The sequence below is a fragment of the Oncorhynchus mykiss genome, unplaced genomic scaffold (assembly GCF_013265735.2).
Source record: "Oncorhynchus mykiss isolate Arlee unplaced genomic scaffold, USDA_OmykA_1.1 un_scaffold_169, whole genome shotgun sequence".
NCBI lineage: Eukaryota > Metazoa > Chordata > Actinopteri > Salmoniformes > Salmonidae > Oncorhynchus > Oncorhynchus mykiss.
The window spans coordinates 680,001-704,230 of record NW_023493669.1 but is presented as its reverse complement, the minus strand read 5'-3'; the positions used below and the strand labels follow the sequence as shown (position 1 = coordinate 704,230).

General features: G+C 44.3%; 1 protein-coding gene across 2 annotated transcripts; it reads right to left on the bottom strand.

Moving 5' to 3' along the window:
- Positions 1 to 3,036: 3,036 nt before the first annotated feature.
- Positions 3,037 to 12,145, bottom strand: LOC110515273 (serine/threonine-protein kinase PLK1). Of its 2 annotated transcripts, none has more exons than XM_036972511.1 (10): positions 11,642 to 12,145; positions 10,847 to 11,015; positions 10,274 to 10,418; positions 8,823 to 8,916; positions 5,762 to 5,984; positions 5,393 to 5,536; positions 4,898 to 4,975; positions 4,344 to 4,498; positions 3,994 to 4,176; positions 3,037 to 3,890 (listed from the first exon to the last, which is right to left on the bottom strand). In XM_036972511.1, exons 1-10 carry the CDS (start codon positions 12,002 to 12,004, stop codon positions 3,699 to 3,701), a joined length of 1,746 nt encoding a protein of 581 aa, XP_036828406.1. In that variant the 5' UTR covers positions 12,005 to 12,145; the 3' UTR covers positions 3,037 to 3,698. The 2 variants fall into 2 exon arrangements, with proteins under 2 accessions (XP_036828406.1, XP_036828407.1); XM_036972512.1 differs by having other exon boundaries at positions 5,393 to 5,533.
- Positions 12,146 to 24,230: the final 12,085 nt, after the last annotated feature.

Sequence of the window (24,230 nt, the reverse complement as noted above, 5' to 3'; positions counted from 1 at the left end):
TTGGGGCAGGTAGCGTTCTCCACCAAACTTTACAAATGCACTATGCATTGGGGCAGGTAGCATTCTCCACCAAACTTTACAAATGCACTATGCATTGGGGCAGGTAGCGTTCTCCACCAAACTTTACAAATGCACTATGCATTGGGGCGGGTAGCGTTCTCCACCAAACTTTACAAATGCACTATGCATTGGGGCGGGTAGCGTTCTCCACCAAACTTTACAAATGCACTATGCATTGGGGCGGGTAGCGTTCTCCACCAAACTTTACAAATGCACTATGCATTGGGGCGGGTAGCGTTCTCCACCAAACTTTACAAATGCACTATGCATTGGGGCAGGTAGCGTTCTCCACCAAACTTTACAAATGCACTATGCATTGGGGCAGGGAGCGTTCTCCACCAAACTTTACAAATGCACTATGCATTGGGGCAGGGAGCGTTCTCCACCAAACTTTACAAATGCACTATGCATTGGGGCAGGTAGCGTTCTCCACCAAACTTTACAAATGCACTATGCATTGGGGCAGGGAGCGTTCTCCACCAAACTTTACAAATGCACTATGCATTGGGGCAGGTAGCGTTATCCACCAAACTTTACAAATGCACTATGCATTGGGGCGGGTAGCGTTCTCCACCAAACTTTACAAATGCACTATGCATTGGGGCAGGGAGCGTTCTCCACCAAACTTTACAAATGCACTATGCATTGGGGCAGGTAGCATTCTCCACCAAACTTTACAAATGCACTATGCATTGGGGCAGGTAGCGTTCTCCACCAAACTTTACAAATGCACTATGCATTGGGGCGGGTAGCGTTCTCCACCAAACTTTACAAATGCACTATGCATTGGGGCGGGTAGCGTTCTCCACCAAACTTTACAAATGCACTATGCATTGGGGCGGGTAGCGTTCTCCACCAAACTTTACCAATGCATTATGCATTGGGGCGGGTAGCGTTCTCCACCAAACTTTACAAATGCACTATGCATTGGGGCAGGTAGCGTTCTCCACCAAACTTTACAAATGCACTATGCATTGGGGCAGGTAGCGTTCTCCACCAAACTTTACAAATGCACTATGCATTGGGGCGGGTAGCGTTCTCCACCAAACTTTACAAATGCACTATGCATTGGGGCAGGGAGCGTTCTCCACCAAACTTTACAAATGCACTATGCATTGGGGCAGGTAGCGTTCTCCACCAAACTTTACAAATGCACTATGCATTGGGGCAGGGAGCGTTCTCCACCAAACTTTACAAATGCACTATGCATTGGGGCAGGGAGCGTTCTCCACCAAACTTTACAAATGCACTATGCATTGGGGCAGGTAGCGTTCTCCACCAAACTTTACAAATGCACTATGCATTGGGGCAGGGAGCGTTCTCCACCAAACTTTACAAATGCACTATGCATTGGGGCAGGTAGCGTTCTCCACCAAACTTTACAAATGCACTATGCATTGGGGCAGGTAGCGTTCTCCACCAAACTTTACAAATGCATTATGCATTGGGGCAGGTAGCGTTCTCCACCAAACTTTACAAATGCACTATGCATTGGGGCAGGTAGCGTTCTCCACCAAACTTTACAAATGCACTATGCATTGGGGCAGGTAGCGTTATCCACCAAACTTTACAAATGCACTATGCATTGGGGCAGGTAGCGTTCTCCACCAAACTTTACAAATGCACTATGCATTGGGGCAGGGAGCGTTCTCCACCAAACTTTACAAATGCACTATGCATTGGGGCAGGGAGCGTTCTCCACCAAACTTTACAAATGCACTATGCATTGGGGCAGGGAGCGTTCTCCACCAAACTTTACAAATGCACTATGCATTGGGGCAGGTAGCGTTCTCCACCAAACTTTACAAATGCACTATGCATTGGGGCAGGTAGCGTTCTCCACCAAACTTTACAAATGCACTATGCATTGGGGCAGGTAGCGTTCTCCACCAAACTTTACAAATGCACTATGCATTGGGGCAGGTAGCGTTCTCCACCAAACTTTACAAATGCACTATGCATTGGGGCAGGTAGCGTTCTCCACCAAACTTTACAAATGCATTATGCATTGGGGCGGGTAGCGTTCTCCACCAAACTTTACAAATGCACTATGCATTGGGGCAGGTAGCGTTCTCCACCAAACTTTACAAATGCACTATGCATTGGGGCAGGTAGCGTTATCCTGGTATCTTCCATCGGAAGTAACTGTTCAGTTGGATTCTCTTCACCATTCTAGGTTTACAGTAACACCCTGTTCAGTTGGATTCTCTTCACCATTCTAGGTTTACAGTAACACCCTGTTCAGTTGGATTCTCTTCACCATTCTAGGTTTACAGTAACACCCTGTTCAGTTGGATTCTCTTCACCATTCTAGGTTTACAGTAACACACCCTGTTCAGTTGGATTCTCTTCACCATTCTAGGTTTACAGTAACACACCCTGTTCAGTTGGATTCTCTTCACCCTTCTAGGTTTACAGTAACACCCTGTTCAGTTGGATTCTCTTCACCATTCTAGGTTTACAGTAACACACCCTGTTCAGTTGGACTCTCTTCACCATTCTAGGTTTACAGTAACACCCTGTTCAGTTGGATTCTCTTCACCATTCTAGGTTTACAGTAACACCCTGTTCAGTTGGATTCTCTTCACCATTCTAGGTTTACAGTAACACACCCTGTTCAGTTGGATTCTCTTCACCATTCTAGGTTTACAGTAACACACCCTGTTCAGTTGGATTCTCTTCACCCTTCTAGGTTTACAGTAACACCCTGTTCAGTTGGATTCTCTTCACCATTCTAGGTTTACAGTAACACACCCTGTTCAGTTGGATTCTCTTCACCATTCTAGGTTTACAGTAACACCCTGTTCAGTTGGATTTGCTTCACTATTCTAGGTTTACAGTAACACACCCTGTTCAGTTGGACTCTCTTCACCATTCTAGGTTTACAGTAACACCCTGTTCAGTTGGACTCTTCCTACCCATAATGCTTTGAGTTTAGTCTGCTTTCAAGTGAATGACGACAACCAGTGAAACACAACCTCTTTCAAGACTTTATTAAATGTGGAAGAATATTGAACTTTTAAAAACATGTTTAATGAACCCTTCAGAAAGTTTTGTACAAGAGGAAAGGCTTCATGTTGAAAACGACACGTAAAAACAGGTAAAAAAGGCAGAGAAGCACGAACATGATACAGTCTGTCAGCACGGTCCGTTACACACCTCACCTGGCGAACTACAGACCAGACAGGGTAGGGGGAGACTGACCACACCTCACCTGGCGAACTACAGACCAGACAGGGTAGGGGGAGACTGACCACACCTCACCTGGCGAACTACAGACCAGACAGGGTAGGGGGAGACTGACCACACCTCACCTGGCGAACTACAGACCAGACAGGGTGGTGGAATACAGACAGGGTGTTAATTCAGACAAACACAGACCAGAGAGACAGACAGGGTAGTGGGACTGACCACTTGGTGTGACTATAATAAAGACGTTGTTTCAACATTAGAGACCGTTGGAAGATCCAGCAGTCTGACTGGCTTATTGTGACAACCCTGAGCACCCCTCAGGCACACTGATTGGCCAGCAGACAGCAGGAAGTGGATTATAGTCGGGGGGGGGGGGGGGGGGTAAACACCTTGCCCTCCACCCTGGGCTGTGATTGGCTGCGGGGCCAGAGGGAGGAGGTGGTTGGTCAGTGAGGCGTGGAGGACTTGCAGGACAGTAGTTTGGCCACCATTAGTCGGGCGTATCGCATCCTGCTGGCCAGCTCCTTACAGCAGCCAAACTCCTCGATCAGAGACATCTTATAGGTCCGGAAGTCTCTCTTCTCGTCGATGAAGGACACAGCACCCATCAGAGGACACAGGATCAACTTGGTGTGGTCCTACAGAAGAGAGATCTCTATATCATCTATCACAATAACTTGATGAGACCGAGAGAGAAGGAGACCAAGAGAGAAGGAGGAGGAGAGAGGAGGAGGAGAGTACCTGGAAGAAGTTGATCTGCACGGTACCGTTGGTGAGGTGGAGGACGATGGCCGACTTGGTTCTGAACCAGTGGCTGAGGTACGGCAGACGGGCCAGCTCGTCTCCGTCACGAGGCGTGATGTTGGCGCCCGCCTTCAGAAGGTGCTCCGACATGTAGTTACGGAAGTACTTCAACAACGTGATCTGGGGAGGGCAGAGGTCACAGGTCAGCTAGGCTCTAACCCTTTAACAGACATCTAGTTATAGAAGTACTACAACATGATCTCGGGAGGGGCTTTAATCCCAATGCTATCCGAAAGTTAGCCTGATGCTAGCCACAGCCATAGAGAAGCACTAGCAGCGACGCTAACCTTCTTGGATAGCGTAGCGGGGTAGGAGCGGACACTGAGGTAGCTCTCGGCAGCCATCTTGTCGATGTACTGAAGACTGTCTCCGTCAGCGTACATGATCATCCTGGTACAGTCGTTAAACAACACCCCCACGCTGTTGTCACACAGCTGATAGCCTGCAACAGAGGTCAGCGGTTACACACAACCCTCCATTCAGAGAGCATCACATGGTGACACAGGGTTGACATGGTGACAGGTTTGACATGGTGACAGAGCATCACATGGACACAGGGTTGACATGGTGACAGAGAGCATCACATGGACACAGGGTTGACATGGTGACACAGGGTTGACATGGTGACAGAGCGAGCATCACATGGACACAGGGTTGCCATGGTGACAGAGAGCATCACATGGACACAGGGTTGACATGGTGACACAGGGTTGACATGGTGACAGAGCGAGCATCACATGGACACAGGGTTGACATGGTGACAGAGAGCATCACATGGACACAGGGTTGACAGAGAGCATCACATGGACACAGGGTTGCCACGGTGACAGAGAGTTGTTACCCAGTCCGTATTTGTCGCTGTAGTCGACCCACTTGCTGATCCAGAAGATGGGGACACAGGCTGGGTCCTCTGCCTCCTCTGGAAACACAGGGGTTAGAGGTCAGGGGTCAGAGGAACCCTGTTGACAGCACATCATTCCTAACAGAGGTCGATATGTTGGGCTGTGTCGTACCCGAGGGAATGAGTCCTCTCAGAGCGCTTGGCAGTGTGTGTGTGTGTCTCGTACCCATGCGTATGAGTCCTCTCTCCGAGGGCTTGGCAGTGTGTGTGTGTGTCTCGTACCCATGCGTATGAGTCCTCTCTCCGAGGGCTTGGCAGTGTGTGTGTCTCGTACCCATGCGTATGAGTCCTCTCTCCGAGGGCTTGGCAGTGTGTGTGTCTCGTACCCATGCGTATGAGTCCTCTCTCCGAGGGCTTGGCAGTGTGTGTGTCTCATACCCATGCGTATGAGTCCTCTCTCCGAGGGCTTGGCAGTGTGTGTGTGTGTTCTCGTACCCATGCGTATGAGTCCTCTCTCCGAGGGTTTGGCAGCGTTGCAGGTGTCGAGTTGCTGCAGCAGGTCACTCAGGTGGCAGTCTGTGGCCTCGGGAATCTCTCTGAGCAGTGGCTCATCTTTCTGTTCCACCTTCTCTGTCCCTGCTGAAGAGACACAGACACTAAACCCCAGGCTGAAGGAAGGGAGGAAAGGAAGAGAGGGAGGAAAGGAAGAGAGGGAGGAAAGGAAGAGAGGGAGGAAAGGAAGAGAGGGAGGAAAGGAAGAGAGGGAGGAAAGGAAGAGAGGGAGGAAAGGAAGAGAGGGAGGAAAGGAAGGGAGGAAAGGAAGGGAGGAAAGGAGAGAGACCCCCTACGTAGTGTGAATCTAACCCTTGTTGTTGAGAGCTGTGAGCGGGCGTCTCTGGCTGGGCTCCAGAGAGGAGGGAGCGATGGAGAAGCGCGGGGGCACGGTGAGGCAGGTGGTGGGGAGACGCAGGGGGATGTACCCCTCGGTGAAGAACTCATCGGTCAGCAGCTGGGAGACGGTGGGCCGCTGGGACGGGTCGGCATGCAGCATCCGCTTGATCAGAGACGCCGCCACAGGGTTGATTTGCTACAGAACAAAAACGTGGGAGAGAAGATGAAGAAACTGCCATAAAAACAGATGACCTTTGATAGTGTAGAAGGAATGGGTGGTGTTAGCTCACCCAGGGGGTAGTGTAGTAGTAATGGGTGGTGTTAGTAATGGGTGGTGTTAACTCACCCAGGGGGTAGTGTAGTAGTAATGGGTGGTGTTAGCTCACCCAGGGGGTAGTGTAGTAGTAATGGGTGGTGTTAGTTCACCCAGGGGATAGTGTAGTAGTAACGGGTGGTGTTAGCTCACCCAGGGGGTAGTGTAGTAGTAACGGGTGGTGTTAGCTCACCCAGGGGGTAGTGTAGTAGTAACGGGTGGTGTTAGCTCACCCAGGGGGTAGTGTAGTAGTAACGGGTGGTGTTAGCTCACCCAGGGGGTAGTGTAGTAGTAACGGGTGGTGTTAGCTCACCCAGGGGGTAGTGTAGTAGTAACGGGTGGTGTTAGCTCACCCAGGGGGTAGTGTAGTAGTAACGGGTGGTGTTAGCTCACCCAGGGGGTAGTGTAGTAGTAACGGGTGGTGTTAGCTCACCCAGGGGGTAGTGTAGTAGTAACGGGTGGTGTTAGCTCACCCAGGGGGTAGTGTAGTAGTAACGGGTGGTGTTAGCTCACCCAGGGGGTAGTGTAGTAGTAACGGGTGGTGTTAGCTCACCCAGGGGGTAGTGTAGTAGTAACGGGTGGTGTTAGCTCACCCAGGGGGTAGTGTAGTAGTAACGGGTGGTGTTAGCTCACCCAGGGGGTAGTGTAGTAGTAACGGGTGGTGTTAGCTCACCCAGGGGGTAGTGTAGTAGTAACGGGTGGTGTTAGCTCACCCAGGGGGTAGTGTAGTAGTAATGGGTGGTGTTAGCTCACCCAGGGGGTAGTGTAGTAGTAATGGGTGGTGTTAGCTCACCCAGGGGGTAGTGTAGTAGTAATGGGTGGTGTTAGCTCACCCAGGGGGTAGTGTAGTAGTAATGGGTGGTGTTAGCTCACCCAGGGGGTAGTGTAGTAGTAATGGGTGGTGTTAGCTCACCCAGGGGGTAGTGTAGTAGTAATGGGTGGTGTTAGCTCACCCAGGGGGTAGTGTAGTAGTAATGGGTGGTGTTAGCTCACCCAGGGGGTAGTGTAGTAGTAATGGGTGGTGTTAGCTCACCCAGGGGGTAGTGTAGTAGTTATGGGTGGTGTAGGCACACCTAGGGGGTAGTGTAGTAGTATGGGTGGTGTTGGCACACCCAGGGGGTAGTGTAGTAGTATGGGTGGTGTTGGCACACCCAGGGGGTAGTGTAGTAGTAATGGGTGGTGTTAGCTCACCCAGGGGGTAGTGTAGTAGTAATGGGTGGTGTAGGCACACCTAGGGGGTAGTGTAGTAGTATGGGTGGTGTTGGCACACCTAGGGGGTAGTGTAGTAGTATGGGTGGTGTTGGCACACCCAGGGGGTAGTGTAGTAGTATGGGTGGTGTTGGCACACCCAGGGGGTAGTGTAGTAGTAATGGGTAGTTTTAACTCACCCAGGGGGTAGTGTAGTAATGGGTGGTTTTAACTCACCCGGTAGGGTAGTGTAGTAATATGGGTGGTGTTGGCTCACCCAGGGGATAGTGTAGTAGTAATGGGTGGTGTTAGCTCACCCAGGGGGTAGTGTAGTAGTAATGGGTGGTGTTAGCTCACCCAGGGGGTAGTGTAGTAGATATGGGTGGTGTAGGCACACCTAGGGGGTAGTGTAGTAGTATGGGTGGTGTTGGCACACCCAGGGGGTAGTGTAGTAGTATGGGTGGTGTTGGCACACCCAGGGGGTAGTGTAGTAGTATGGGTGGTGTTGGCACACCCAGGGGGTAGTGTAGTAGTAATGGGTAGTTTTAACTCACCCGGTAGGGTAGTGTAGTAATATGTGTGGTGTTGGCTCACCCAGGGGATAGTGTAGTAGTAATGGGTGGTGTTAACTCACCCAAGGTGAGACCCAGATAGTGTAGTAGTAATGGGTGGTGTAACCCAGGGGATGGTATGGGTGGTGTTAACTCACCCAGGGGGTAGTGTAGTAGTAATAGGGTGGTGTTAACTCACCCAGGGGGTAGTGTAGTGGTAAAGGGTGGTGTTAGCTCACCCAGGGGGTAGTGTAGTAGTAATGGGTGGTGTTAGCTCACCCAGGGGGTAGTATAGTGGTAATGGGTGGTGTTAGCTCACCCAGGGGATAGTGTAGTAGTAATGGGTGGTGTTAGCTCACCCAGGGGGTAGTGTAGTGGTAATGGGTGGTGTTAGCTCACCCAGGGGATAGTGTAGTAGTAATGGGTGGTGTTAGCTCACCCAGGGGGTAGTGTAGTAGTAATGGGTGGTGTTAACTCACCCAGGGGGTAGTGTAGTAGTAATGGGTGGTAACTCACCCAGGGGATAGTGTAGTGGTAATGGGTGGTGTTAACTCACCCAGGGGGTAGTGTAGTAGTAATGGGTGGTAACTCACCCAGGGGATAGTGTAGTGGTAATGGGTGGTAACTCACCCAGGGGGTAGTGTAGTAGTAATGGGTGGTGTTAACTCACCCAGGGGATAGTGTAGTGGTAATGGGTGGTGTTAACTCACCCAGGGGGTAGTGTAGTGGTAATGGGTGGTGTTAACTCACCCAGGGCGTAGTGTAGTAGTAATGGGTGGTGTTAACTCACCCAGGGGATAGTGTAGTGGTAATGGGTGGTGTTAACTCACCCAGGGGATAGTGTAGTAGTAACGGGTGGTGTTAACTCACCCAGGGGGATAGTGTAGTAGTAATGGGTGGTGTTAACTCACCCAGGGGGTAGTGTAGTAGTAATGGGTGGTGTTAACTCACCCAGGGGGTGGTATGGGTGGTGTTAACTCACCCAGGGGATGGTGTAGTTGTTCTTTTTGATGCGGTTGTAGGTCTCCTTCAGACAAGACGTCTCAAATGGAGGTTTACCAACCAGCAGAGTGTACCTGAGAGAGATGGAGCCTGTTACAATACAGACCACTACTGGGGCCCAGGGAGAGTATTAGATATGTGTTGTGGTGGTCCTACTGTTGGACCCAGATAGAGTATTAAATATGTGTTGAGGTGGTCAGTATGAAGCCTGCTGGACCCAGATAGAGTATTAATTATGTGTTGAGGTAGTCAGTGGGATGCCTGTTGGACCCAGATATAATATTAATTATGTGTTGAGGTAGTCAGTGGGATGCCTGTTGGACCCAGATATAATATTAATTATGTGTTGAGGTAGTCAGTGGGATGCCTGTTGGACCCAGATATAATATTAATTATGTGTTGAGGTAGTCAGTGGGATGCCTGTTGGACCCAGATATAATATTAATTATGTGTTGAGGTAGTCAGTGGGATGCCTGTTGGACCCAGATATAATATTAATTATGTGTTGAGGTAGTCAGTGGGATGCCTGTTGGACCCAGATATAATATTAATTATGTGTTGAGGTGGTCAGTAGGATGCCTGTTGGACCCAGATAGAGTATTAGATATGTGTTGAGGTGGTCCTACTGGGACCCAGATATAGTATTAAATATGTGTTGAGGTGGTCCTACTGGGGGACCCAGATAGAGTATTAAATATGTGTTGAGGTGGTCAGTGGGATGCCTGTTGGACCCAGATAGAGTATTAATTATGTGTTGAGGTGGTCAGTGGGATGCCTGTTGGACCCAGATAGAGTATTAATTATGTGTTGAGGTGGTCCTACTGGGGGACCCAGATAGAGTATTAACTATGTGTTGAGGTGGTCCTACTGGGGCCCAGATATAGTATTAATTATGTGTTGAGGTGGTCCTACTGGGGGACCCAGATAGAGTATTAGATATGTGATGAGGTGGTCCTACTGGGGCTCAGATAGAGTATTAATTATGTGTTGAGGTAGTCAGTGGGATGCCTGTTGGACCCAGATAGAGTATTAATTATGTGTTGAGGTAGTCAGTAGGATGCCTGTTGGACCCAGATAGAGTATTAAATATGTGTTGAGGTGGTCCTACTGGGGGACCCAGATAGAGTATTAATTATGTGTTGAGGTAGTCAGTGGGATGCCTGTTGGACCCAGATAGAGTATTGGGAGATGGTGAATATGTATCGTCTCCCTTTACGGTCCACAAGCCACTATGACAGATTTGTTACCAGCCCCATCTTCGTCTGTTGCCATGCTTGGCATAAAAAAAGGACGGTGTTTTGTAATGACTCTAAAACAAGATGTGTATTAGCAAGTAGTAATGTGGTATGTTGCTCAGTTTAAATTTATTGTGACCAGAACTACTTTGAAAACAGATACTGCGACATTTGTTCTAGTCTGCGTTTCACTTACAGGATACAGCCCAGAGACCAGACGTCGACCTCGAAGCTGTGTCCTTTCTTACAGAGAACCTCCGGGGCGATGTAGTTCGGTGTTCCACACAGCGTCTTCTTACGTTCCCCATCAAATTCTATCGTAGTGGCAAGGCCAAAGTCACCTGGGGAGAAGACAGATAGGTGTTTAGACAAGGTGCTGTACAGAGGTGCGTATAGAGGCTTAATGAATACAGCCCCGGTTTGTGTGTGTGTAGAGGCGCATTGTCAAACTATTCGTTGGTGTACATTCTGAACCAGCCCATCGTGTGTGTGTGTGTGTGTAGTGGTGTTCATTCTGAACCAGCTCATCGTGTGTGTGTGTAGTGGTGTTCATTCTGAACCAGCCCATCGTGTGTGTGTGTGTGTAGTGGTGTTCATTCTGAACCAGCCCATCGTGTGTGTGTGTGTGTGTGTAGTGGTGTTCATTCTGAACCAGCCCATCGTGTGTGTGTGTGTGTGTGTAGTGGTGTACATTCTGAACCAGCCCATCGTGTGTGTAGTGGTGTACATTCTGCAGTAGTCGTACATGGAGCGTGTGTGACCTGCGTACCTATCTTGACATCCATGTCATCGCTGAGGAAGATGTTTCCTAGTTTCAGGTCTCTGTGTATCACTCTGTTGTTGTGGAGGTACTGACAGCCTTTAACCAGCTGCATCATATAATACCGAGCCTCCGGCTCCGTTACAGCCTTACGACGCTTATGCAGCTCCAACAGAGACTGGGGGGGGAAGGACACAGACAGGGGGGTTAGCAACTATTATAAACTCACTAGGTTAACTTGTCTTCTTAGGGTTTACTTCTGAATGTCTGATTAAGGGGGGGGGGGGGTGGGGGGGGGGGGGGGGAGGACACAGACAGGGGGGTTAGCAACTATTATAAACTCACTAGGTTAACTTGTCTTCTTAGGGTTTACTTCTGAATGTCTGATTAAGGGGGGGGGGGGGGAAGGACACAGACAGGAGGGTTAGCAACTATTATAAACTCACTAGGTTAACTTGTCTTCTTAGGGTTTACTTCTGAATGTCTGATTAAGGGGGGGGGGGACATGTACTTAGCTTAAGTTGTCATGCCAAGAAAAACAGCTTTCAGTAATTTGCACAAAATCATAACTACTTTTAAAGTCCACGAGTTGTAAATAACTTTCATTCAAAAGCACAAGTTAAACCTAAAACTACTTATATAATCCCAGCTAGTCACCCTGTGGACAAGTTGTGGTTAACAACAAGTCTTGTTGACTTGACTAGGACGTTTCAAGCTACAGTAAGCTAGTAAAAATACACTGTTAGCAAAGAACAACTTATCGAAGTAAAAATGTTTAAAATCAAAGAACAAAAATCAACTCACCCGTCGCCTGCAAATTTCCAACACAACAAACACGAAGTCGTCGTCCTCGAAGAAGCCGTGAAATCCCACAATGTGCGGATTGTCGAGACTCTTATGAATGGAGATTTCAGAGCTCATCTTCTCCCTCTGGTGAGGTTTGACTATCATGGATTTGGGGACGACTTTACCGGCGAAAACCTCTTTGGTTTCCATATCTGTGATTTCGTAGCATTTGGCAAAGCCTCCTTTCCCGAGGAATCGTCCCCGGCTGTATTTCTTCAGTGTCCGGGGATCTACGAGAATATCTGGGATGTCTTTGAGAGGTGCCGATTTGGGGTCGACGTTTGTCGACGGATTCACCGCCTTGGCTACCGGCGCACTCATATTTTATATATAATATATATTATTAAAAAATAATAAAAAGTGCTCTGAAATGTTACGAAAACAAAACAAATACAGAAAAAAAAGATACAAGTTGACAATCTAAGAAAAAAATATATATAATTAAAAAAATAAATCGAATATATATATATATATATATATATATATATATATATATCTCACTTTGAGACAGACTGGCTAGCCAACCATCCACCCTTCCGAGCAAAACCACTTGAATTCAAATCAAAACTAACCAATTCAGGTGCCCAAAATTAGCTCAAATGTAGCGTATGATACCCAATAATCAATCGATTTAACTAAATATAATTGAATAGTGTTGCAAAAACAAAACAAAAGGTAATAAATGAGTTTTTCCCACCGCCGCTGTGTACTTCGCTCTTCGTTTGAACAACAGCGTCAACTAGCTAGCTGTAAATTTAAATGCTGCTCCGGTCGTTACAGCCGCCTGTGATTGGTCCTGACGATTTGAAATTACAAGCTGCAGCCGCTAAGCAACATGGGAAAGTTTCAACTATGAGCCAATTACCGAGCAGGAAGTTCATATGCGCAAGCACCGATTGGTTAAAATTCTGTAGATAACGCCCCTATCTTTCTTAAACTCGAACCAATCACCGACCAAAAAAACCAGACGATAACCAAAATGAATTGTGGGAAATGTAGTAGCTTGTATTTTCACAAACGCACCTTGGAGATAATATTATGTCGTGTGAGTTAGAAAAACACCAAGAAGGGAAAATAAAACGTTATTATTACAATCCATCGCCGATAAACAATACGTGTATGTTTTAGGTAAATATAAACAATAGAACTGTTGACAAATGTAAACTCCGTCTGACACTGATGAGTCTGACTTCTCTCACCAAATTCACGACAATTTCTTTAGGAATGTAGTGAAGTAAAAGTAAAAATTGTAAATAATATAAATAGTAAAGTAAAGACCCCCCCACCCCACCCCAACAAAAAAACATAAGTAGTACTTCAAAGTAGTACTTTAAAGTATTTTTACTTAAGTAGTTCACACCACTGGTTTTAGGTTAGCGTAAAGGCAGCGTCATGCTTCCCAACAAAAACAGTTTGGACAAGTTCATGCATATATTGGGTGTGTTCGTAAATTCAGTCTGCAGTGCCAGAGGACACTCGGAAGGGTTTGTCTAGGCGTTCGTAAATTCAGAGCGCTGTCAGATTGTCCATTCTTAAATTCAGAGCGCTGTCAGATTGTCCATTCGTAAATTCAGAGCGCTGTCAGATTGTCCATTCGTAAATTCAGAGCGCTGTCAGATTGTCCATTCGTAAATTCAGAGCGCTGTCAGATTGTCCATTCGTAAATTCAGAGCGCTGTCAGATTGTCCATTCGTAAATTCAGAGCGCTGTCAGATTGTCCATTCGTAAATTCAGAGCGCTGTCAGATTGTCCATTCGTAAATTCAGAGCGCTGTCAGATTGTCCATTCGTAAATTCAGAGCGCTGTCAGATTGTCCATTCCTAAATTCAGAACGCTGTCAGATTGTCCATTCGTAAATTCAGAGCGCTGTCAGATTGTCCATTCGTAAATTCAGAGCGCTGTCAGATTGTCCATTCCTAAATTCAGAGCGCTGTCAGATTGTCCATTCGTAAATTCAGAGCGCTGTCAGATTGTCCATTCCTAAATTCAGAGCGCTGTCAGATTGTCCATTCGTAAATTCAGAGCACTGTCAGATTGTCCATTCGTAAATTCAGTGCGTTTCGGCTTTCAGGAACGTTCAGAGAGTACACTGGACGCTCTGACCGAGGAGTAGGGCTGATCAGAGTGTTCTGACCCGTAGATTGATGAGGAATTGAAAAATGGTGTGGTTGAGAGGGATGAGGAAACAGGATCTGTCAAGTCTGGCTGCACAACCGATTGGCAAACGTACTGCAACGAATAAATTAGTCGTAAATATTTCAAAACTAAAAGCATTGTATTTGGGACAAATGATTCACTAAATCCTAAACCTCAACTAAATATTGTGATAAATAATTAAACTGCTTGGAGTAACCCTGGACTGTAAACTGTCATGGTTAAAACATATTGATACAACAGTAGCTAAAATGTGGAGAAGTATAACTCTGTCTATATGACTCTATACGTAACTCTGTCTGTAATTAGGGGGGGGGGGGGGTCATTTACATCAGTGCATTTGGGTTATTCCATAGTCAATACATTGTAGTTCCCCCTAGATGGGGCTATAGTATTGTAGATGACCAGTGAATTGGGGTTAGTCAGTACATTGTATTCCCCTCTAGAGGGGGCTATAGAATTGTAGATGACCAGTGAGTTGGGGTTAGTCAATACATTGCCTCAGTGAAATCAGCGGCAGTCTGAAATCACAAGCTAGGAAGAGATTTACCCCAAAGAGTTAACAGGAGGGAAAGTGAATTATATAGCTGATGTTTTTAAGCAATATTGATTTTCAAGTTTTTGTTTTAAGACAGAGAGTGTGATTATCAAGAACATGTTGAATCGGGTTCATTTGGTCAACTCCGGTTGTGGATACCCCCAGTGAGATAGCTAACGTTACCTAGCTTGATTTCTAGCATGCTAACTGAGAAAGCTATTGCGCTAGCATGTCATTAGCAGGGTTTTGTAGAATAATTATATAGCTTTTATGAGTATTTTGTAACTATAAACCAAATTGGAGACAGATGTGTATATGAAATATGTAGTCTAATGTCATGCCTAAGGAATTTTCTGGAAATAGTATTGTTTAAATGAGCCTATTATTCCTGTTGTGAATTTTTTCAAGATTACTTTTTAGATGTTGAATACACTGAATACACACACACTACCTGGGTAGTAGACCTACACACTGAATACACACACACACACTACCTGGGTAGTAGACCTACACACTGAATACACACACACTACCTGGGTAGTAGACCTACACACTGAATACACACACACACTACCTGGGTAGTAGACCTACACACTGAATACACACACACACTACCTGGGTAGTAGACCTACACACTGAATACACACACACACTACCTGGGTAGTAGACCTACACACTGAATACACACACACTACCTGGGTAGTAGAACTACACACTGAATACACACACACTACCTGGGTAGTAGACCTACACACTGAATACATACACACTACCTGGGTAGTAGACCTACACACTGAATACACACACACTACCTGGGTAGTAGACCTACACACTGAATACACACACACACTACCTGGGTAGTAGACCTACACACTGAATACACACACACTACCTGGGTAGTAGACCTACACACCGAATACATTCACACTACCTGGGTAGTAGACCTACACACTGAATACACACACACTACCTGGGTAGTAGACCTACACACTGAATACACACACACTACCTGGGTAGTAGACCTAGAAACTGAACACAGTGTTGTAGTGGGGACAGTAACTATATAGATCACAGTGTTGTAGTGGGGACAGTAACTATATAGATCACAGTGTTGTAGTGGGGACAGTAACTATATAGATCACATTGTTGTAGTGGGGACAGTAACTATATAGATCACAGTGTTGTAGTGGGGACAGTAACTATATAGATCACAGTGTTGTAGTGGGGACAGTAACTATATAGATCACAGTGTTGTAGTGGGGACAGTAACTATATAGATCACAGTGTTGTAGTGGGGACAGTAACTATATAGATCACAGTGTTGTAGTGGGGACAGTAACACAGTAACTATATAGATCACAGTGTTGTAGTGGGGACAGTAACTATATAGATCACAGTGTTGTAGTGGGGACAGTAACTATATAGATCACAGTGTTGTAGTGGGGACAGTAACTATATAGATCACAGTGTTGTAGTGAGTACAGTAACTATATAGATCACAGTGTTGTAGTGGGGACAGTAACTATATAGATCACAGTGTTGTAGTGGGGACAGTAACTATATAGATCACAGTGTTGTAGTGGGGACAGTAACTATATAGATCACAGTGTTGTAGTGGGGACAGTAACTATATAGATCACAGTGTTGTAGTGGGGACAGTAACTATATAGATCACAGTGCTGTAGTGGGGACAGTAACTATATAGATCACAGTGTTGTAGTGGGGACAGTAACTATATAGATCACAGTGTTGTAGTGGGGACAGTAACTATATAGATCACAGTGTTGTAGTGGGGACAGTAACTATATAGATCACAGTGTTGTAGTGGGGACAGTAACCATATAGATCACAGTGTTGTAGTGGGGACAGTAACTATATAGATCACAGTGTTGTAGTGGGGACAGTAACTATATAGATCACAGTGTTGTAGTGGGGACAGTAACATAGTAACTATATAGATCACAGTGTTGTAGTGGGGACAGTAACTATATAGATCACAGTGTTGTAGTGGGGACAGTAATTATATAGATCACAGTGTTGTAGTGGGGACAGTAACTATATAGATCACAGTGTTGTAGTGGGGACAGTAACTATATAGATCACAGTGTTGTAGTGGGGACAGTAACTATATAGATCACAGTGTTGTAGTGGGGACAGTAACACAGTAACTATATAGATCACAGTGTTGTAGTGGGGACAGTAACTATATAGATCACAGTGTTGTAGTGGGGACAGTAACTATATAGATCACAGTGTTGTAGTGGGGACAGTAACTATATAGATCACAGTGTTGTAGTGGGGACAGTAACTATATAGATCACAGTGTTGTAGTGGGGACAGTAACTATATAGATCACAGTGTTGTAGTGGGGACAGTAACTATATAGATCACAGTGTTGTAGTGGGGACAGTAACTATATAGATCACAGTGTTGTAGTGGGGACAGTAACTATATAGATCACAGTGTTGTAGTGGGGACAGTAACTATATAGATCACAGTGTTGTAGTGGGGACAGTAACTATATAGATCACAGTGTTGTAGTGGGGACAGTAACTATATAGATCACAGTGTTGTAGTGGGGACAGTAACTATATAGATCACAGTGTTGTAGTGGGGACAGTAACTATATAGATCACAGTGTTGTAGTGGGTACAGTAACTATATAGATCACAGTGTTGTAGTGGGGACAGTAACTATATAGATCACAGTGTTGTAGTGGGGACAGTAACTATATAGATCACAGTGTTGTAGTGGGGACATTAATTATATAGATCACAGTGTTGTAGTGGGGACAGTAACTATATAGATCACAGTGTTGTAGTGGGGACAGTAACACAGTAACTATATAGATCACAGTGTTGTAGTGGGGACAGTAACTATATAGATCACAGTGTTGTAGTGGGGACAGTAACTATATAGATCACAGTGTTGTAGTGGGGACAGTAACTATATAGATCACAGTGTTGTAGTGGGGGACAGTAACTATATAGATCACAGTGTTGTAGTGGGGACAGTAACTATATAGATCACAGTGTTGTAGTGGGGACAGTAACTATATAGATCACAGTGTTGTAGTGGGGACAGTAACTATATAGATCACAGTGTTGTAGTGGGGACAGTAACTATATAGATCACAGTGTTGTAGTGGGGACAGTAACTATATAGATCACAGTGTTGTAGTGGGGACAGTAACTATATAGATCACAGTGTTGTAGTGGGGACAGTAACTATATAGATCACAGTGTTGTAGTGGGGACAGTAACTATATAGATCACAGTGTTGTAGTGGGGACAGTAAGTATATAGATCACAGTGTTGTAGTGGGGACAGTAACTATATAGATCACAGTGTTGTAGTGGGGACAGTAACACAGTAACTATATAGATCACAGTGTTGTAGTGGGGACAGTAACTATATAGATCACAGTGTTGTAGTGGGGACAGTAACTATATAGATCACAGTGTTGTAGTGGGGACAGTAACTATATAGATCACAGTGTTGTAGTGGGGACAGTAACTATATAGATCACAGTGTTGTAGTGGGGACAGTAACTATATAGATCACAGTGTTGTAGTGGGGACAGTAACTATATAGATCACAGTGTTGTAGTGGGGACAGTAACTATATAGATCACAGTGTTGTAGTGGGGACAGTAACACAGTAACTATGTAGATCACAGTGTTGTAGTGGGGACAGTAACTATATAGATCACAGTGTTGTAGTGGGGACAGTAACTATATAGATCACAGTGTTGTAGTGGGGACAGTAACTATATAGATCACAGTGTTGTAGTGGGGGACAGTAACTATATAGATCACAGTGTTGTAGTGGGGACAGTAACTATATAGATCACAGTGTTGTAGTGGGGACAGTAACTATATAGATCACAGTGTTGTAGTGGGGACAGTAACTATATAGATCACAGTGTTGTAGTGGGGACAGTAACTATATAGATCACAGTGTTGTAGTGGGGACAGTAACTATATAGATCACAGTGTTGTAGTGGGGACAGTAACTATATAGATCACAGTGTTGTAGTGGGGACAGTAACTATATAGATCACAGTGTTGTAGTGGGGACAGTAACTATATAGATCACAGTGATGTAGTGGGGACAGTAACTATATAGATCACAGTGTTGTAGTGGGGACAGTAACTATATAGATCACAGTGTTGTAGTGGGGACAGTAACTATATAGATCACAGTGTTGTAGTGGGGACAGTAACTATATAGATCACAGTGTTGAAGTGGGGACAGTAACTATATAGATCACAGTGTTGTAGTGGGGACAGTAACACAGTAACTATATAAATCACAGTGTTGTAGTGGGGACAGTAACTATATAGATCACAGTGTTGTAGTGGGGACAGTAACTATATAAATCACAGTGTTGTAGTGGGGACAGTACCTACATAGATCACAGTGTTGTAGTGGGGACAGTAACTATATAGATCACAGTGTTGTAGTGGGGACAGTAACTATATAGATCACAGTGTTGTAGTGGGGACAGTAACTATATAGATCACAGTGTTGTAGTGTTGTAGTGGGGACAGTAACTATATAGATCACAGTGTTGTAGTGGGGACAGTAACTATATAGATCACAGTGTTGTAGTGGGGACAGTAACTATATAGATCACAGTGTTGTAGTGGGGACAGTAACTATATAGATCACAGTGTTGTAGTGGGGACAGTAACTATATAGATCACAGTGTTGTAGTGGGGACAGTAACTATATAGATCACAGTTTTGTAGTGGGGACAGTAACTATATAGATCACAGTGTTGTAGTGGGGACAGTAACTATATAGATCACAGTGTTGTAGTGGGGACAGTAACTATATAGATCACAGTGTTGTAGTGGGGACAGTAACTATATAGATCACAGTGTTGTAGTGGGGACAGTAATATAGTAACTATATAGATCACAGTGTTGTAGTGGGGACAGTAACTATATAGATCACAGTGTTGTAGTGGGGACAGTAACTATATAGATCACAGTGTTGTAGTGGGGACAGTAACTATATAGATCACAGTGTTGTAGTGGGTACAGTAACTATATAGATCACAGTGTTGTAGTGGGGACAGTAACTATATAGATCACAGTGTTGTAGTGGGGACAGTAACTATATAGATCACAGTGTTGTAGTGGGGACAGTAACTATACAGATCACAGTGTTGTAGTGGGGACAGTAACTATATAGATCACAGTGTTGTAGTGGGGACAGTAACTATATAGATCACAGTGTTGTAGTGGGGACAGTAACTATATAGATCACAGTGATGTAGTGGGGACCGTAACTATATAGATCACAGTGTTGTAGTGGGGACAGTAACTATATAGATCACAGTGTTGTAGTGGGGACAGTAACTATATAGATCACAGTGTTGTAGTGGGGACAGTAACTATATAGATCACAGTGTTGTAGTGGGGACAGTAACTATATAGATCACAGTGTTGTAGTGGGGACAGTAACTATATAGATCACAGTGTTGTAGTGGGGACAGTAACTATATAGATCACAGTGTTGTAGTGGAGACAGTAACTATATAGATCACAGTGTTGTAGTGGGGACAGTAACTATATAGATCACAGTGTTGTAGTGGGGACAGTAACTATATAGATCACAGTGTTGTAGTGGGGACAGTAACTATATAGATCACAGTGTTGTAGTGGGGACAGTAACTATATAGATCACAGTGTTGTAGTGGGGACAGTAACTATATAGATCACAGTGTTGTAGTGGGGACAGTAACTATATAGATCACAGTGTTGTAGTGGGGACAGTAACTATATAGATCACAGTGTTGTAGTGGGGACAGTAACTATATAGATCACAGTGTTGTAGTGGGGACAGTAATATAGTAACTATATAGATCACAGTGTTGTAGTGGGGACAGTAACTATATAGATCACAGTGTTGTAGTGGGTACAGTAACTATATAGATCACAGTGTTGTAGTGGGGACAGTAACTATATAGATCACAGTGTTGTAGTGGGGACAGTAACTATATAGATCACAGTGTTGTAGTGGGGACAGTAACATAGTAACTATATAGATCACAGTGTTGTAGTGGGGACAGTAACTATATAGATCACAGTGTTGTAGTGGGGACAGTAATATAGTAATTATATAGATCACAGTGTTGTAGTGGGGACAGTAACTATATAGATCACAGTGTTGTAGTGGGTACAGTAACTATATAGATCACAGTGTTGTAGTGGGGACAGTAACTATATAGATCACAGTGTTGTAGTGGGGACAGTAACTATATAGATCACAGTGTTGTAGTGGGGACAGTAACTATATAGATCACAGTGTTGTAGTGGGGACAGTAACTATATAGATCACAGTGTTGTAGTGGGGACAGTAACTATATAGATCACAGTGTTGTAGTGGGGACAGTAACTATATAGATCACAGTGTTGTAGTGGGGACAGTAACTATATAGATCACAGTGTTGTAGTGGGGACAGTAACTATATAGATCACAGTGTTGTAGTGGGGACAGTAACTATATAGATCACAGTGATGTAGTGGGGACAGTAACTATATAGATCACAGTGTTGTAGTGGGGACAGTAACTATATAGATCACAGTGTTGTAGTGGGTACAGTAACTATATAGATCACAGTGTTGTAGTGGGGACAGTAACTATATAGATCACAGTGTTGTAGTGGGGACAGTAACTATATAGATCACAGTGTTGTAGTGGGGACATTAACTATATAGATCACAGTGTTGTAGTGGGGACAGTAACTATATAGATCACAGTGTTGTAGTGGGGACAGTAACTATATAGATCACAGTGTTGTAGTGGGGACAGTAACTATATAGATCACAGTTTTGTAGTGGGGACAGTAACTATATAGATCACAGTGTTGTAGTGGGGACAGTAACTATATAGATCACAGTGTTGTAGTGGGGACAGTAACTATATAGATCACAGTGTTGTAGTGGGGACAGTAACTATATAGATCACAGTGTTGTAGTGGGGACAGTAATATAGTAACTATATAGATCACAGTGTTGTAGTGGGGACAGTAACTATATAGATCACAGTGTTGTAGTGGGGACAGTAACTATATAGATCACAGTGTTGTAGTGGGGACAGTAACTATATAGATCACAGTGTTGTAGTGGGTACAGTAACTATATAGATCACAGTGTTGTAGTGGGGACAGTAACTATATAGATCACAGTGTTGTAGTGGGGACAGTAACTATATAGATCACAGTGTTGTAGTGGGGACAGTAACTATACAGGTCACAGTGTTGTAGTGGGGACAGTAACTATATAGATCACAGTGTTGTAGTGGGGACAGTAACTATATAGATCACAGTGTTGTAGTGGGGACAGTAACATAGTAACTATATAGATCACAGTGTTGTAGTGGGGACAGTAACTATATAGATCACAGTGTTGTAGTGGGGACAGTAACTATATAGATCACAGTGTTGTAGTGGGGACAGTAACTATATAGATCACAGTGTTGTAGTGGGGACAGTAACTATATAGATCACAGTGTTGTAGTGGGGACAGTAACTATATAGATCACAGTGTTGTAGTGGGGACAGTAACTATATAGATCACAGTGTTGTAGTGGGGACAGTAACTATATAGATCACAGTGTTGTAGTGGGGACAGTAACACAGTAACTATATAGATCACAGTGTTGTAGTGGGGACAGTAACTATATAGATCACAGTGTTGTAGTGGGGACAGTAACTATATAGATCACAGTGTTGTAGTGGGGACAGTAACTATATAGATCACAGTGTTGTAGTGGGGACAGTAACTATATAGATCACAGTGTTGTAGTGGGGACAGTAACTATATAGATCACAGTGTTGTAGTGGGGACAGTAACTATATAGATCACAGTGTTGTAGTGGGGACAGTAACTATATAGATCACAGTGTTGTAGTGGGGACAGTAACTATATAGATCACAGTGTTGTAGTGGGGACAGTAACTATATAGATCACAGTGTTGTAGTGGGGACAGTAACTATATAGATCACAGTGTTGTAGTGGGGACAGTAACTATATAGATCACAGTGTTGTAGTGGGGACAGTAACTATATAGATCACAGTGTTGTAGTGGGGACAGTAACTATATAGATCACAGTGTTGTAGTGGGGACAGTAACTATATAGATCACAGTGTTGTAGTGGGGACAGTAACTATATAGATCACAGTGTTGTAGTGGGGACAGTAACTATATAGATCACAGTGTTGTAGTGGGGACAGTAACTATATAGATCACAGTGTTGTAGTGGGGACAGTAACTATATAGATCACAGTGTTGTAGTGGGGACAGTAACTATATAGATCACAGTGTTGTAGTGGGGACAGTAACTATATAGATCACAGTGTTGTAGTGGGGACAGTAACTATATAGATCACAGTGTTGTAGTGGGGACAGTAACTATATAGATCACAGTGTTGTAGTGGGGGACAGTAACTATATAGATCACAGTGTTGTAGTGGGGACAGTAACTATATAGATCACAGTGTTGTAGTGGGGACAGTAACTATATAGATCACAGTGTTGTAGTGGGGACAGTAACTATATAGATCACAGTGTTGTAGTGGGGACAGTAACTATATAGATCACAGTGTTGTAGTGGGGACAGTAACTATATAGATCACAGTGTTGTAGTGGGGACAGTAACTATATAGATCACAGTGTTGTAGTGGGGACAGTAACTATATAGATCACAGTGTTGTAGTGGGGACAGTAACTATATAGATCACAGTGTTGTAGTGGGGACAGTAACTATATAGATCACAGTGTTGTAGTGGGGACAGTAACTATATAGATCACAGTGTTGTAGTGGGGACAGTAACTATATAGATCACAGTGTTGTAGTGGGGACAGTAACTATATAGATCACAGTGTTGTAGTGGGGGACAGTAACTATATAGATCACAGTGTTGTAGTGGGGACAGTAACTATATAGATCACAGTGTTGTAGTGGGGACAGTAACTATATAGATCACAGTGTTGTAGTGGGGACAGTAACTATATAGATCACAGTGTTGTAGTGGGGACAGTAACTATATAGATCACAGTGTTGTAGTGGGGACAGTAACTATATAGATCACAGTGTTGTAGTGGGGACAGTAACTATATAGATCAGTGTTGTAGTGGGGACAGTAACATAGTAACTATATAGATCACAGTGTTGTAGTGGGGACAGTAACTATATAGATCACAGTGTTGTAGTGGGGGACAGTAACTATATAGATCACAGTGTTGTAGTGGGGACAGTAACTATATAGATCACAGTGTTGTAGTGGGGACAGTAACTATATAGATCACAGTGTTGTAGTGGGGACAGTAACTATATAGATCACAGTGTTGTAGTGGGGACAGTAACTATATAGATCACAGTGTTGTAGTGGGGACAGTAACTATATAGATCACAGTGTTGTAGTGGGGACAGTAACTATATAGATCACAGTGTTGTAGTGGGGACAGTAACTATATAGATCACAGTGTTGTAGTGGGGACAGTAACTATATAGATCACAGTGTTGTAGTGGGGACAGTAACTATATAGATCACAGTGTTGTAGTGGGGACAGTAACTATATAGATCACAGTGTTGTAGTGGGGACAGTAACTATATAGATCACAGTGTTGTAGTGGGGACAGTAACTATATAGATCACAGTGTTGTAGTGGGGACAGTAACTATATAGATCACAGTGTTGTAGTGGGGACAGTAACTATATAGATCACAGTGTTGTAGTGGGGACAGTAACATAGTAACTATATAGATCACAGTGTTGTAGTGGGGACAGTAACTATATAGATCACAGTGTTGTAGTGGGGACAGTAACTATATAGATCA